Raw genomic sequence first — 17,326 nt, 5'->3', positions numbered from 1 at the left:
GATAATCACCTGTTCGGGCCTGCTGATGCGTTGGTTCAACTCGGATCTCACATTTCCAACGCAACACTGCTAAAACCTACCAGAAGCCCCTGGTACTTTCTCCCCCACCCCCCTCCCCTTCCCTTCATATTGCTCTGTCTGCATGCAAGTTCTGCAGACTTCATTTCCCCCCTAAACCATCTTATGAATATATTTGGTATCTGCAAAAAAGATAAAATCCATGAAAATAAATTAAGTCCAAAATGGGAATATTAATTTTACAGCCATTTCTACGACAAAGAGCAGCTTCACGAGGCATTCCAATCTTATTAAACCACAGATCGGTTTTGATAAGACGAAGGCTGTTTTTTTGCTGCCCCACTTAGAACATGAGCTCAGTACTTTTCCACAGATCCGACAGCTCTCCAACAGGAGACGCCAGGGTTGGGTTACCGTGGGCCGGGGATAATAACACAGGTATTACACATGTGCTGAGTTAAAACGAAGAAGCAGATCCCGGCAAACGTTCATCTCGCCCACCATGCTAACCACAAACAAACATGATTTACAGCCGGAAAGGTCCTATATCCTGACTGCAACATATGGTATACAGCTCAGCACACGCATCCCCTAAAATCAGCTTTTCTCCAGACAGGCTCCAGATATCAGCCTTGTGTGAGCCTTCACTGTGTAATGCATTTGATTTTCCACTTTGACCTCTCTTGCCAGGCTGGCCATATCAAGGAATACTATAAGGCGATTACCTATATATTCCGCATATGTAACACATGCATGTGTAAAGTGACGCATCTGGGCATGCAAGTCACTAATACTGGTTCAATGAGCTAAGAGGTTTCACGTACAACACACTTAGAAGCCTGCGAATCGCAAAAACAAAGGTTTTGTACTTGTAAAATACCGTTTTGATGTGTACAAAATCCTTTTAACGACTAAGAGAAGGCTTTTTAATTTTCAGAAGGGTTTGGGAACTTACTATGACTTGGAAATAGGAGGAGGCGTGAAATGGACATTCTTCTATTAGTTTCGAGTCACCATGGTATATATCTAGGCTTTGCTACCATAACTGCAGGTGAGACCCATTGGTCATTTGTCATCACCCAGCATGGGGTGGTATCTGATTTTCTGAGCCCGAATCTTCTCTGCACAGCCTCAAGGGGTGCATTCCCCAATGTCATTCCTGACAGGATTTTATATTTTTTAAACTGTGCCTGTCTCTTTACAGGCCACCAGTGGTTTTAAAAAGGTTTTCCTGTCAGGAATACTAAGGCAGGAGTGCAGATCTGCTGTGCCTTGCAGTTTTCCATTTCCAGACGGTCACAGGAGGGCCACAAAATGCCTTCAGGGTCATTAATATCCATTAGACAAGAGGTTTTCCAGCCGCCTCCCAATCCACATTTTGCAATGTGACTGATTGATACCTCACAAACCCTTGCTGCATAATTTGCACCCAAATATTTGCGCCCTCCCCCATGATACATCAGGTCCCAGAAGTTGGGGGTTCCATATTTGAGGAAGGTTCTGGTACTGACTAATGCGGAAACCTTGCCAGCTGGGCAGAGGCGTAGAGTGGGCGGGGCCAAAGGCGCTGATGACCCAGGCGCAAAATTCTTAGGGGCACAAAATACAATTTTAAAATGTACTTAAAATCTAATAGATGTGCTTGGGGGTAAGGGTCTCAAGTCTGGACTGGTGGAAGGGACCCAGGAAGTGGTCACGGTCCTCCCTGGGCACTGGAACCCACGCTCGCCAGCTGCAGCTGGGCAAATATTATGCAATTGTAAATGTAGGTTGGGCTGGGAATATGGGTGTGGCTGTGGTTTTGCACTGTGAGATGGCATTGCCAATGGCATGAAGCGCCACAAATCTTCTTCTAGCTACTCACAAATATTAAACATGCTCTGTCCCACAGTCACTGACCCCCCTCCCCCCCAAATGTGCACCAAAGACGAGCAGGTGTAGATAACACAGTGAGTGTGGGAAGCGCCGGAAATAAACGCATTTCGCAGGGTGTGCATATTAACAGATTTTTTCACATAGAAACAAAAATACATGTGAAAAAATAGTAATTGTACATCGACCCTCCCCTGTTGCTGCAGGCGACTGGCTCTTCATTCAATGCACATTCATACAGACCAGACACGACTATGCCATGTGAACTACCACAGTTGTAGTGTCACCTGCCATTCGCCTGTCTCTTTGGTAAATCACAAATAGAAATAACTAAATGTATGCAAATCATAGGCTTACGCAATGCAAGAGTGGTTTCATTAATTCGTGAGGATTAAGCCTCAATATGCATATGCAGAACATGATCATACAACCATGCCATTTGTTTTCTCTAAAATCACAGCTGCTTCGTCCACCTGTCCCACGGTCCAGTGATCTAACTGTGAAATGTGTCATAAGATGACACAAGTTACTGTCAAAGCACGTGCACTGGGACAGTCTCCAAAGTGTCAGATTCAACCCACAACGAAATATAGCGAGTGTTTCACTGCACAGGAACACACATTGTGTCAAGTATCAGAACATCAAACCCCATTCGGAAAATACGAGGTAATAAGTTGCCCAATAGACATGCGTTTTGTTTCAATAATTCGTGCCACACATTCCCACGGCTCTTACCTTGGGACTGGAATATATTTCACTTTCTTGGAGTTAAAATCTGTCACTTCCAGGTATCCAGCTGTGAGCGGGGGTGTCACGTCTGCAAATGAATGAAAGCAAACTAAGATACATTTCCATAAGTCAACAAGCATTGGTAAACCCAACAACCTCGCCCTAAATCAACAGTACTAGTGTCAGAAGTTGTAAAAAGGGGAGATCACAATGTCAGTGCTCATTGTTCGAGAGTGTGAGCTGAAAGCACACTATTAGACCCAACAACACCGCTCCTTCTGGCTTGAATCTGCCACTTCCAGGTGTTGAGTTCTGCTGTGGTTCCTTACAAAATACTGTAGTGCGTGTGAGTGATTTAAGTGTCTGTGTGTGATTTAAGTGTTTGTGCGTGATTTAAGTGTTTGGTTGTGCATGTGATATTGCATTAAACCCCCATTGCAGTCCAGCCTGCCCTGCTTGCTGCCCCCTTCTGACACATAATTCTGTCGTCCTTCAAGGGTGACAGGCCCAACCAAATGGGTGGCTAGCAAAATGCAGACTGTGCAACATGCAACTCTCCATTTCGTACCTGAATCTGTTTAATCTTTTGCTGACAGGTGTTGGTTTTGCCGTAAGCACATGGGGCCTTAAATGAGGTTCAAGTGTTTAAGCATGGAATATGTGTGCACAAATTAAAAACTAGGACAAGCCAGGGCTTCAATTCCCATCTGCGACTGCTTTACACCTCCCTGGACTCTGATGCTCATCAAGCTCCACAGGCCAAAGAACAGTATGTTCACTGGTACAGGAGTGTTCCCACTTGCACCTTAACATAAAATGTGCTTTTAGAAGGTATGTTTCCTGCAGCCAGGCAGCAGAGCCTTCTTAAATGAGCAAACATGGATTAAATCCATAATTCATTGCATTTCATTGGAAGGCACTATGAAACCCAATTTGCAACTTACAGGTAATTCAGTTTGAATAGTGCATTGGTGTGGTCATATCTGTATCAACTATAATGTTTAATCTAGTCTGGGATTATTAAACAAAGTTTAAACTCAACTAAGTGCTTAAGAGAACAAAAGGCAAAAGAAAAGGAACATAGCTAATAGTCAGGATGGCGATGGAAGGTTAGCCTCTCGGGTGAGGTCACACTTGACTGCGAAAAGCTCTTCTAGCCCTTTCTCCTTTTAGTTGGGGTAACAAGGATATCATTTGGGGGCTAGGATCAGGAGGTTAGCTGGATCCGATTTTTTTGGGGGGCAGAGAACTTTGATTCAAAGAGCCAGAGCCGGTGATTGATCTTTTAAGAGGCTAAACTTTGGAATTCCCTTCCGATGTCTATCAGAGGACTCCAGAATCATTGGACCTTCCAAAAGGCTCGAAAGACCTGGCTCTTTCTGGTGTAACTGTCTGTGTTTGTTAGAGTGGTATTTGGCATCTGTTCCTTGGGTAGCGCTGGGACGCCTGTTGCTGGGGCAGCTATGCGCTGCATAAATCTTTAAATAATAATAAATAATAATTCTGAGAAACAATAGGCCAGCACAGGGTGGGTCAAGAACCAGCCAGTGAAGCCTACTTGCCTCTGTTGAATATCGCTCATGTGACTGGACAGTGCGGCCAAGGGCCAACCTAGGAGATATCCAGAAGATCAGTAATAACTAGACATGCTTCCTGAATATCCATTTGGACTTCTCAACTGTGCTTTGGGAGAACAGAAGACCCTGAGACTAATGCAGTTAGTACTGCAGCAGAATAATAAAAATAAAACTGTGGGAACTGGATATTTTCTTTCAGACTAAAGCTAGGTTGTGTGGACCCTGTCTGCAACTGAAACCCCATGGACTGGTGCCCGAGGAATACGTCCTACAAATTTGGAGGCTTTTAACAACAAGGCTCCTTAATTTTTGGGCTTTAAACAAAAGTTGGTCCTAGTATTCTATTGAGGAACGGTACACGGTGTCAAGCTTACCCAAAAAATGGAACCTCAGTGGTTTCACCTTTGCATTTTTTACATTAGGAGTTTATAAATCCAACATCTGAGGCTACAGCATGTCTGCTCTCAAACTTGACCAGCGTTCTGGAGCCTTTCTCAGCCATAGTTTCTAGCATTGCCCCACCGTAGACTTCCAACTACTAGAAAAGCTTCCAGAAGGTTAAACGTTTGAAGGGGATGAAACACCAAATTTTACCTGGCAGCTATGGTCCATTACAAGACAGATATAAAAGTTGTCGAGGTACTAAATAAACAAAAATTGGACTTCTGGTTTCCTATTGTTAATAAGTGGCTTTTGCTATACCATTTGATGCATCCAATTTTATTCATATCTGTGGCATTTTAATCTTTCTTTTTTGATCCATTTGACTACTTTAGAATAGAAACTGTTAGTTATTTACTTCTGAACAGTACTGCTGTTTGGGGCAACTGATGCGCGTCCCACATGCATTTCTCCAAGGAAAGCATTTCTGCTTTAGCCAAGGTCCTAAGGGTGTGACAGGGATTTCTCAAAAAACGAGTTTACCTTTTAGGATAAGACTATTCACTCACACGTATATCGAGACTGTGGTCTCTTTCTGCCATAGGTTAATAATGAGATTTTCTACAGGCCTCAAAAGTGATTTAAGAAGTGATTTAAGAGTTTACAGACGGGGGCGTGGCTTAGCGCCCGATGCGGATGGCGGCTCCCGTGTGAGCACTCCGGACCATCCAAGGGATTTACCCTCTCTCTCCTGTGGCGGACGCCTACCGAAGGAAGCATCTCATGTCGGAGCATGGGAGCACCGCCGTGATTACAACGGCGGCGCATTTTCACCTTCCGTAAGCTTTTTTTGTGGCAATTTAGAGCGGCCGCGGCTCCCTGTCAGCCGCAACCGCCATTTTGTTTCTCCTTTGCGCGTCTGTCGCGCTCCTTCTCTCGGACAATGCCACCTTCATTTGCTGTCCCAGACCTCCACAAACATTCATGGTGAGCTTATTTTTTCAACTTCTAACGTGCCAGTGTCTCCATCCTGCTTGCCTTATCCTGCAAAGGCAATGTTTATGGATTTAAGATCTCGGCGGCCATTTTATCACTTTTGTTATTGTTATTGTTATTGTTATTTTGGATTTGTATCGCGCCCAATCACCTGCAGGTCTCTAGGCGCTCGGAAATCGGTGGAAAGAACAATAACTTGGCAATCACAGAATAAAAGGCATCTACTGGCCTATATAGCACTCATGATTCTTCTGAACAGCAATGTTTTTAGCACCTTTCTAAACCGTAGGAGGTTCTCTTCCCTGCGCAGCGTCTCAGGTAGAGTGTTCCATAACTGGGGAACTAACACAGAGAAGGCTCTCCCTCCCTTGGTTACAAGTTTGTACCGGGGACAGACCAATAACTGAGAATCTGAGGATCTAAGAATTCTCATTGGACTGTACACCACCAAGCGATCTTTAATGTAGGAGGGTGCCAGACCGTAGATTGCCTTGTGAGCTGTGCACAGATTCTTAAATTCCACTCGCTCTTTGATAGGGAGCCAGTGCAGGTTCTGTAACAAGGGAGATGCTTTAGTTCGTCTTGGGAGCCTGAAAATGAGTCGTGCAGCGTCGTTCATGATGACCTGTAGCCTATTGGTCAGGGTTTTCGGCAGGCCGAGATAGAGAGCATTACCGTAATCTATCCTTGAGATAACAGTGGCTGCTACGATTGAGCGCATCATGGATTGAGAAAGGACGGGAGCTAGCTTCCGTAGCTGTCGGATGATATTAGTGCAGCTTCCCACCACAGAAGAGATCTGACTGGCCATTGATAGATCACAGTCCAGTTTGATCCCCAGGCTCTTTACATTCAAGCTAGGTTTTGGAGCCGGGCCTAACTCCGCCGGCCAGTAGAGGTCACACCATGGTGAGGTGGTAGATGGAATCACCAATACCTCGGTCTTATCTGGATTGATTTTCAAAAGATTTTCCGTCATCCGTTGTACAGTGTACCTCAAGATATTCTGGGCTTGGAGTTGTGCGGCGCTTGTGTTATCGACACTCAGCAACAGCTGCGTGTCGTCCGCATAGTTAAATACTCTACAGCCCATGCTTGCCAAGGAAGCAATCAGAGGTTGCAGGTAGAGATTGAATAGAAGTGGGGACAGGGCCGAGCCCTGAGGCACCCCACATTCTAAAGTCCCCACCTCGGATGTTTCGTCCCCCAGTTGTATCATTTGGGTCCTTCCCAAGAGGAAGGATTGCAACCATCTGAAGGCCAGGCCTTTGATCCCGAAGTCACTCAATCTATCCAGAAGCAGGGCATGGCTGACGGTATCGAACGCCGCTGAAAGATCTAACAAAATCAGGGCGCTCGATTTCTTACAGTCAGCCATGCCTCTCAATTCATCCAGCACCGAGAGCATCACCAACTCGGTGCTGTGATGAGCTCGGAACCCTGCCTGTCGTTCATGAAGTAGATGGTGAGACTCCAGGTACATGGACAAGGATTTTAATACATGCTGTTCCAGTATTTTTGAGAGGAATGGCAGCTGAGAGATAGGCCTGTAGTTCTTTAGCACTGCGGGGTCTGCGCCTGATTTCTTCAGTAGAGGTCTTACACGTGCTTCCTTAAGTTCAGCTGGTAGATACCCTGTTTCCAAGGATCTGTTAAGGAGGGAGATGATACATTCCTCCAATAACGGGCGAGCTACCCGAAAGACACTGGGTGGGCACGGGTCTGCTGGGGAGCCGGATTTGATTCTACCCATCAACTGCTCCAGACTCAATATATCAATCTCTGGAAACAGTGCGATAGTACAGTCAGCCGGTTTGTGAGGGGCTGTGGGTATAGCCATCCCATTTGCCATGCCACTCTATTTCCTGGATAATGGTTCTCACTTTCTCCAAGAAGTATCCCTGGAAGATGTTGCAGTTAATGGGAGACTGGGAGCTTTCGGGTTTTTTGCTCAGCTCCGACAAAATCTTAAAGGTCTCTTTCTGGACATTAGCTGCCTTACTTAGGCGGGACTCATAATATTCTGCTTTGGCTAGAGCAATAGACTTTTTATATAGGTGAAGAGAGTTTCGGTAGAAGTTCCTAGCTGTGTCCTGCTTGGTTTTTCTCCATCCTCTTTCCAACGCTCTAAGCTTCCTTTTATGGTCCCTTAATGATGGCGTAAACCATGGAGCCCCTTTACCAGGTCCCTTTATTAGCTGTGTTCTTATTGGTGCTATCTGATCAATAGCCTGAGTCAGGCTCCGCGTTAAATCCGCGTATTCCCGGTCCAGACTACGTCCCGGGCCCAAAGACTGATCCATTGGCGAGAGCACCTCGGTCAGGGTTATCAAATCAACCTCTGCCCATTTACGGGTTCTCCTAACTTCCGGCGGTAAGTTATTTATGTGACCGTTAATGCGTACCTCGCAGGATACTAAATGATGGTCAGACCATATGCATGGGGCAACGTCTTTAAGGGCCGCTTTTGGGTCTGTGGTCCACACGAGGTCAAGAACATGACCTTTGATGTGTGTGGGAACCTCCACAAGTTGTTTGAAGCTTAGAGCTGACATCATGGTGTCCAATTGGCGCATAGGCAGGTCCCAGTGGGACTTATCCCAATGTAGATTAAAATCTCCTGTTACTAAGATTTTCGTATATCGGGTACATAATTTGAATGTTCTCCACATAATGCTCCCCCTTCTTCTTGCTGCCAACGCCTACCTATGACTGCATGTACTTTCTGAACTGCCCTCATTTACCACGCAGCTGCAGTTTTCTTGTGGATTCCTCTTTTTTTTTCATACAAATGCTGGCATTTTGTCTTTCATATTGTGGGCATTCTGCGTCCTCTTTTCCTGCATAGAGGCTTCTGGACTCACGCATGTGGGCACTGCTATTTGTCCTTATGTGCACTTATGTAGCTCTTGAGCAGCTGTGAAGAAGTTTCCTTCGGACCTCCTTGTTTTTGCACGCATTTGTCCACCAATCCTCCTCCATTTCTCCATTGACTCTCGCAGATACAGGTTATTCCAGGTTCTAGTTCCTCTATTCCTTTCTTTTTGCTGGCGGCTTTCATCATATGGAGAGAGGCGCTATTGGTCGTGTTTCCAAAACCCCACGACGTGTTTTAATCAAGAATTCCAAAGTCTTTTCTGCGTTGGCGCACCTGGAAGCATCTCAAGAACTTGCCATCCAAATGTCGCAGTCCAATGCAGAACGTCCTGTTCAGCCCTCAGGGAAAGCTACGTCGAAACGCCTCAAAAAAGACCCTCCATCACCGTCCGGCTCTACTTCAGCTGTATCTATGGAACTATTGTTAGAGGAGATACGTGCTCTTCGACCTTTTATGGAGGAAACCAACTCTAAGTTGCAGGTCTTAACCGATAATTGGTCACAGATGGATGCGAGAGTGACGACTGTGGAACACTCCATATCCTCCCTTCAGGAATCATCCTCCAAGGTGTCGCATATGCAGTCGCAGATTTCTTCTCTTCAGAAGCAGGTCGAGGAACTTGAAAATCGAAATCGACGTAACAACCTCCGTATTTACGGCTTGGCGGAAAATTGTGAGGGGACTGACCCCGTTGCTTTTTTCAAATCTTTCCTGCCTAAGCTCCTTCACTTACCTGAGGAGCAACGCTAAATATCCAGCGAGCACATAGGCTTGGCCGCATTTCTTCATCTTCCTCTGCCTCTCCCAGGCCACGAGGCGTCATCATGTACTTTCTGGAATATACTGATCTTCTCAAGGTTTTATCGGCAGCCCGCGCTTCCCCTCGCCTCACTTGGTCAGGTTCTACCCTCTTCTTCGCGCAGGATTACGCCAAAGCCTCAGCCAGCCATCGTAAAGCTTTCCTGGATATACGACCGGAGCTCCGATCCATTGGCGCCAGATATTGCCTTTTCCACCCCTGCCTTTTTAGAGTCACTCATAACAACAAAACGACGACCTACGAGGATCCTGTTCGCCTTCGGAGCTTCCTCAATTCCTGCCACACATCTGAAATGGACCTCTCCAATTCATCGTCAGCTTTTCCTCCATGACTTTCATAACCTACTATTTTAGTTTATTCACTAGTTCGCATGGTTTCTGTTCATCCTATATATGTTTGTTACCATTATGTTGTTGATACTCTTCTCCTGTCTGAATCTTTTCCCTTTATATATGTTCCCTTCTAGTTCCAAGATATGCTAATTTCTTTTCCACTTATTCTGGCATCTTGTTTCTATTAGTAAATCTCATGATGTCTTCTTCTCCTCAACTCTTTTGTTTTCTCTTTCCTTCCACAGGTTTTACAGTTTACAGTTTGTCCTTCTCTTGGTTTGATGGTTCGTTCACATCGGTTGTGCTGCCTCCCCCAGTGGGCGCTCCCCCCTCAGTTTTCTCTTCTCGTCTTCCCTCCCTCGTGACCGCCCTTCCTCAGTTTCACCCTTCGTAAGTATGTTTCCCTTCCTTCCCTTGTTTTTCGGTATTCCCTTTTTGTCATTGATCTTGTTCTTATCTTTAGTTATTCTCAGTTTAAAGGTGTCTTCTCTTTCTCTCTCTCCTCCACTTCTGTGTCTTTACCTTTTTCATATCTCTCTGTCTTGCATTTGCAATCCTCTACTTTATTTCTTTATTCATTTGACTCTCTCTACCACTTTTTTGGTATACATATCTGCTCTTCATTCACATCTTTTCCTTTCTTTTTTTTCTTTCCTTCTTTTTTCTGGTCTCTTCCTTACTGCTTCTCATCTATTTCCGACCCTGTTCCTGTTTTTGTTGAATTTCCTTTCTTCATCTCTTCCTACTTCTTCTTGGTATATTCTTTCTTTGTTCTTTCTGACTCTTCTACCATTTTTCCTGCTTACTTACCTGTACTTCTTCCTCACTACTCTTCAACGTCTTCTCATTTTGCCTCTTTTTCACTCTTATACCCTTTTTATCCATTTTACTATTCTGGGTATTTTTTGTTTTCCTTTTTTTATTGATATTCTCTTAACCATTTTTATGCTATGTCGCTAAAAATAGTTACATGGAATGTTAAGAGCGTTAATTCTCCCATCAAGAGACAGAGAATTTTATCACATCTTGCACGCTTAAATGTTGATATTGCTCTTTTGCAAGAAGCCCATTTATCTGCTGAAGAATCTGTTAAACTGAAGAAAAGTTGGGTGGGTGATGTTTATTATTCTCCAGGGGATGGTAAGCGCAATGGAGTGGCCATTTTATGTCACAAAAGTCTTTCTCATTCTTTGCTTACTCAAGAATCAGATGATGCGGGTCGTTGGACATTTGTTAAGCTTTCTATTAAGAATGTTCCAGTTTCCCTTCTAAACGTCTATGCCCCCACTGCTGGTGACCCCATTTTTTGGCACACCTTTTCCCATCATATCACCAGATTTATTGATAGTAATTTTATTTTAGCGGGAGACTGCAATCAACCCCTTGACCCCTTTTTAGATAGGAATTCCAAGACTCATTTTGTTCCTAATAAGTCACATAAACTCTTCTCTCAGGCTATCTCTCAACATAAACTTACGGATGCCTGGCGTTTATGTAACCCAGATTTGCAGGAATTTACTTTCTACTCTCCCTGTCATCATTCCCAATCCCGGATTGATTACATCTTTGTCACTCATGACATCGTCCAAACCCTTACTCATGCAGAGATAGGCCCGATACTTCTTTCAGACCATGCCCTCACTTTAGTTCAACTTGACATTCTCCCTAAATCAGTTGGACCCAAGCGATGGCGCTTTAATAATTCCCTCCTTTTAGACCCCAAATTCACTTCTTCCTTCACTGAATTTTCCAATGAATTTTTCTCATCCAATGACACTCCCTCCCTTTCTAAGCACACCATTTGGGACGCCTTCAAAGCTGCAGCAAGGGATTTTATAATTGGCTATGTGGCAAAAAAACGGAGAGCTGCTCGTAGCTTCACAGCTACTCTCCTTCTTGATATTAAGAAATTGGAGCATTCTTATTTCACCTCCCGCTCGCAAGACAGTTTAACAGCCTTGATTAATGCCAAAATGAAATTTAACAAAAAGTCCACAGATGATGCCTCTTTGTATCTATTGAAATCGAGTGCAAAGTTTTACGGTGGTAAAAATAAGGCTGGGAAGATTCTCGCGAATTATTTGAAAGTAAACCATAACAAATTAAATATAGAATCAATCTATGACACGCACTATGTTCTCAAACATAAAGACACTGATATTCTTGCTGAACTTTCTGCCTTTTACAAAACTTTATACTCTTCCGAAACCCAGCCCTCCTCTCAATCCTTAGATCGCTTTTTTTCCAACATCCAAAAGCCAGCTCACTTCCCGCTTGACCTTTCTCATTTAGAGCTTGATATTTCTCAACAAGAATTACTCACAGCACTTCAGAATCTTCAAAAAGATAAGGCTCCTGGGCCGGATGGCTTTACTGTTGAATTCTTCCTTCACTTCTCAAAACTTCTCATCCCTAAACTACACTCCCTCATTGATGCTTTCCTCACCTTGGGTTCTTCCTCCGGCTCTTTCTCTGATGCACATATCTGCCTCATACCCAAGGAGGGAAAAGACGCCCAACATTGTAAGAATTACAGGTCTATCTCCTTAGTTAACATTGATTATAAAATTTTTGCGAAATCTCTTGCAGCACGTCTCGATCTTCTTCTCCCGGATCTTCTGGGTGAGGAACAATCAGGCTTTGTCAAAGGACGCTTTATAACCGACAATACCAGATTGTTATTCAATGTTTTATCTAAGTCCCGTCAGTTGCCCCATTCCCTTGCGGCCATTGCCCTTGAGGCTGAAAAAGCATTTGATAGAGTTGAATGGGCCTATCTATTTCACACCCTTCATTGGTTTGGTTTTGGTCCCAAATGTATTTCCTTGATCTCCCTACTTTACTCCAATCCACGTGCAGCTGTCTGTGCTAATGGTCAAATCTCCTCCTTTTTTGATTTGGGAAGAGGTGTTCGTCAAGGGTGTCCCTTATCTCCTTTTCTTTTTAATTTGGCCTTAGAACTCTTTCTATCTAAGCTTCGTCAGAATCCTACCATTCAAGGCTTTCAAATATCAGATTCCCAAGTCAAGCTAGCTGCATACGCGGATGACATCCTTCTTTTCATTTCTAACCCCACTGATTCGATTCCCGCCTTCCTTGCTGAAGTGCATGAATACTCCCAAGTATCTGGCTATAAACTCAATAATGATAAATGTGAGATCCTACAGTTGACGAAATTCACATTTAAACCCAATTTTATTGCCTCCAACTTCACATGGAAATCCTCCCATATTAAATACCTTGGCTTACATATTACTCCTACTATTCCAGATACTGTCTCCCTCTGTTTATCCAAATGCACCCAAAAATTTGTGGACTTAACGTCCAAGTGGTATCCTCTTTACTTGTCCTGGTGGGGTCGCCTTGATACTATTAAAATGATGTTGTCTCCCATAGTCCTCTATACTATTTCTAATATTCCTGTATCCATTCCTTCCAAATTTTTTTAAAAAATTAACTCTATTCTGATGTCCCTTTTACGGAATAAGAAAAAGCCTAGAATGTCTCTTGCCCGATTGACTCGTCCTAAGACAGAAGGTGGAGTTAACTTTCCAAATTTCCCTGCTTACCATAAAGCGTTCCTATTACGACAAGCTTCTTTCTGGCTGCAAGATCCCAGCACCCCTTGTCCTCTGTGGGCTAAATTTGAACGCCTTCTTCTATCTCCTTTTTCCTTCGCTGAATATCTTTCTTTCTCCCGTAAACCCTCTTCCATTTCCACCCCCATTCATAAATTTACTACTAAACTACTCCTATCTTCTTCCCATTCCCCTCCCACGACCATTGCTGATTTTCTTTCCTCCACCATTTGGCATAACACCATCCTACTTATCCGTAACAAACCCTTCTTTTGGAAAGCATGGCATCACAGGGGGCTGATATGGGTCTCTCAACTCTTTTCTCAATCCTCCTTCCTGTCTTTCGCCACTCTTCGTTCCCTCTATAAATTACCTACCTCCTTCACTAGTAACTATCATTTACTTAGGGAGGCTGCACTAACAACTTACAATCAGCTCTCTCAGTCACATCCGTCTCCTGCCTCTTCCACCCCCGTTTCTCTACTTCACTAATTTTTGCGCAAGACTCCCAAAGCCTCCTCCATTTACAAATAGCTTAACACTACTGATTCTCCTAGGCCTAAATCCAAAGTAGAGCAATACTGGGAACATGACCTCTCCACGTCTTGGCCAACTTCATTATGGGACAAAGTCTGGATTAAGATCCGCAAATCCTCAAGAGCAGCAACCCTGAAACATTCCCTGTTTTTTATTTACAACAGACTCCTTTATACACCTTCTGACCTCCATAAGCGCTTCCCAAACAACCCTCATATATGTTGGTCTTGCTCATCCCCGCTAGCAACTTTGTTTCATATGTTGTTCTCATGTACCTCTGTTCATGCTTTTTGGTGTCAAGTCAAGTCAAGAGATTTATATAGCGCGCTACATACCCAGAGGGTCTCAAGGCGCTTGAAGAAGGGTGGGGAATTACTTGTCGAATATCCACGTTTTAAGTTGCTTTCTGAATGCTAGGTGGTTCTGAGTAAGGCGAAGGTGAGTGGGAAGTGAGTTCCAGGTTTTAGCTGCCAGGTAGGAGAAGGATCTACCTCCCATGGTGGTTTTGTTGATGCGAGGTACAGTGGCCAGGGCTTGGTTGGAGGATCGTAGCTGGCGGGAGGGGGTGCAGAAGGACAGTCGTGTGTTGAGGCATTCGGGTCCAATTTCGTAAAGTGCTTTGTGTGCGTGGGTTAGGAGGCGGAAAGTAATCCTCTTATTGACGGGGAGCCAGTGGAGGTTTTTCAGGTGACCAGAGATGTGTTCTTTACGTGGGATGTCTAATATGAGCCTGGCTGAAGCGTTCTGGATGCGTTGGAGTTTTTTCTGGAGTTTTGCGGTGGTACCGGCGTATAGGGTGTTTCCGTAGTCCAGGCGGCTCGTGACCAGTGCGTGGGTGACCGTTTTCCTAGTTTCGGTGGGGATCCAGCGAAATGTTTTTTTGAGCATGCGAAGAATGTTGAAGCAAGATGAAGAAACGGCGTTGACTTGTCTGTTCATCGAGAGTGAGGAATCCAGGATGACGCCCAGGTTCCGTGCGTGGTCCGTCGGGATGGGTGCTTTTCCAAGGGCCTCTGGCCACCAAGAGTCATCCCAGGCGGAGGGGGAGGTGCCTAGGATGAGGACTTCTGTTTTGTCCGAGTTCAGTTTCAGACGGCTGTGCTTCATCCATTCGGCTACTTCTTTCATTCCTTCATGCAGGTTGGTTTTGGCGGTGTTTGGGTCTTTGGTGAGTGAGAGGATCAGTTGAGTGTCATCAGCGTAGGAGATGATGTTGAGGTTGTGTTGGCGTGCGATGGTCGCGAGGGGGCTCATATATACGTTGAAGAGGGTGGGGCTGAGTGAAGATCCTTGTGGTATGCCGCAGATGACTTCAGTGGCCTTTGACTTGAATGGTGGGAGGCGGACTCTCTGGGTTCTTCCGGTGAGGAACGAGGTGATCCATTCCAGTGCTTTTCCTTGGATTCCGACGTTTCTGAGGCGCTGTAAAAGGGTGCTATGACAGACTGTGTCGAAGGCTGCGGAGAGGTCGAGGAGGATGAGGGCGACTGTGTCTCCATTGTCCAGTAGAGTTCGAATGTCGTCTGTTGCTGCAATGAGGGCGGTTTCAGTGCTGTGTTTGGCTCGGAAGCCGGACTGTGAGGAGTCGAGGGATTTGTTGGTTTCGAGGAAGGCGGCGAGCTGGTTGTTGACCGCTTTCTCGATGACTTTGGCCGGGAATGGAAGGAGCGAGATAGGGCGGTAATTTTTGAGTTCGGTGGGGTCAGCTGTGGGTTTCTTCAGGAGGGCGCTGAGTTCGGCATGTTTCCAACTTTCCGGGAAGGTTGCGGAGTTGAGGGAGCAGTTGATGACGTCTCGGAGGTGCGGTGCTATAATGGAGTCTGCTTTGTTAAAGATGTGGTGAGGGCATGGGTCTGTGGGGGATCCTGAGTGGATAGAGTTCATCAGACGGATGGTGTCCTCAGTGGAGATTGGGTTCCAGTCATTGAGGATGTTCAAGGGGGGTGGGGGTCCTGCAGAGGGTTGGGTGGGTTGGTCTTCGGGTCGGTTGTCGAAGCTGTTGTGGATGTCTGCAATTTTGTTGTGGAAGAATGAGGCTAAGGAGTCGCAGAGGGCTTGAGAGGGGGTGATGCGTTGGAGTTGGCTGAGGGGTTGGTAAATTCCTTGACGATGTTGAATAGTTCCTTGCTGTTGTGGGCGTTGCTATCTAGTCGGTCCTTGAAAGCGGCTTTCTTGGCATTCCGGATTAGTTGGTGGTGTATGCGGGTGGCGTTTTTGAAGGCGTCCTTGGTGCTGGTGTTTGGGTCTTTTTTCCAGGCCTTCTCAAGAGAGCGGCAGAGTTTCTTGGATTTCTTAAGATCATCGTTGAACCAGGAGACCTTCTTGCTGCCTAGTTTGATATGTCGTTTTTTCAGTGGTGCTAGGATGTCGGCGCTGTAGGATAACCATTGGGTGAGGTTAGTGGCTGCTTGGTCGGGGTTTGAGGAGAGGGCGGGGGGGTTTTGAAGAAGCGATGAGGAGATCTGGTCGGTGGTGATTTTGTTCCAGTTTCTTCGCAGAGTGGGTTGGGGGTGGTTGTTGGATGTGGACTTGTTGTAGGTAAAGTGAACGCAGCTGTGGTCAGTCTAAAGGAGAGCTGTGGTGTGGCTGAAGGAGACATGTTTGCTGGAGGTGAAGATAGGGTCGAGTGTGTGACCTGCGATGTGGGTGGGGGTAGTGACTAGTTGTTTAAGTCCGAGGTTGGCGAGGTTGTCCAAAAGGGTGGTGGTGTTGCGGTCGTTGTTCTTTTCAAGGTGAAAGTTGAGGTCTCCCAAAAGGATGTAATCCTCAGAGGGGAGCGCGTGTGGAGTGATGAAGTCCGTGATGTCTTCACTAAATTGTGCGCGGGGTCCTGGTGGCCTGTAGAGGAGGGTGCCTCTGAGTGTGGTCTTGGGGTCGATGTGGATCTGGAAGTGAAGGTGTTCAGTGTTGGCGAGATTGACGTCTGAGCTGGTTGAGATGCGGATGGATTTCTTATGGACGATAGCGATGCCTCCTCCTGTTTGTCCGGTACGGTCCTTGCGAATGATCTTATAGCCTTCCGGGATGGCAATGGTGATGTCTGGGGCTGATGTGGCGTTCATCCATGTTTCTGTTAGGAAGGCGACGTCCGGAGAGATGGTGTCTAGTAGATTCCAGAGGTCGATGGCGTGCCTGTGGACCGAGCGGGTGTTGAGCAGGATGCATTGTAGGTGGTTGGGGTCGGATATCTGTTGTGTGTTCGTAGATGAGGAGTTGTTCTTGGTGCCGTCAAACTTGCAGGAGTTGCAAGAGAAGGGTCCATGGGTGTGTCCAGGAGCGGCTTGGACGCAGTTGGGGGGACGGCCGGGGTTTAGGGCTAGGAGGGTAGTGGCATCGTACGTAATGCGGGAGGGGAGGGAGGTACGGGGACCAGGGGGTCTGGCGCTGGGCGCGGTCCAGGCGCGGACGGGCGTAGACGGGCTTACCTTTGGCGCACCTTCGGCGCGAATGGGGCGCGAACGCTGCGCGTGGACGCTGCACGTTAGGTCATTGGTCATAAATGGATGGTGGAGGGGCGAGCGTGGGAGGGGCAGCAGCTGGGAGGCGGTGGCGGGAGGATGGGCGGACCAGGGGAAAACAACAACACAAAATGGAGGGTCAAAGGCGAG

At 46.0% G+C, this 17,326-nt stretch overlaps 1 protein-coding gene across 1 annotated transcript in view; it reads right to left on the bottom strand.

Annotated features, from left to right (window-relative positions):
* The window catches only part of VWA8 (von Willebrand factor A domain containing 8), a 1,363,176-nt gene that overhangs the window by 401,274 nt on the left and 944,576 nt on the right, over positions 1–17,326 (bottom strand). Inside the window, exon 36 of the mRNA XM_086935029.1 lies at positions 2,626–2,707. Within this exon, the coding sequence (XP_086791155.1) occupies positions 2,626–2,707 (82 nt within the window). The remainder of the gene's footprint in view (positions 1–2,625; positions 2,708–17,326) is intronic.

The sequence above is a fragment of the Lissotriton vulgaris genome, chromosome 8 (assembly GCF_964263255.1).
Source record: "Lissotriton vulgaris chromosome 8, aLisVul1.2, whole genome shotgun sequence".
In the NCBI taxonomy this organism is placed as follows: Eukaryota; Metazoa; Chordata; class Amphibia; order Caudata; family Salamandridae; genus Lissotriton; species Lissotriton vulgaris.
The sequence above is the reverse complement of the archived record's forward strand: the minus strand, read 5'-3'. Positions and strand labels throughout refer to the sequence as shown.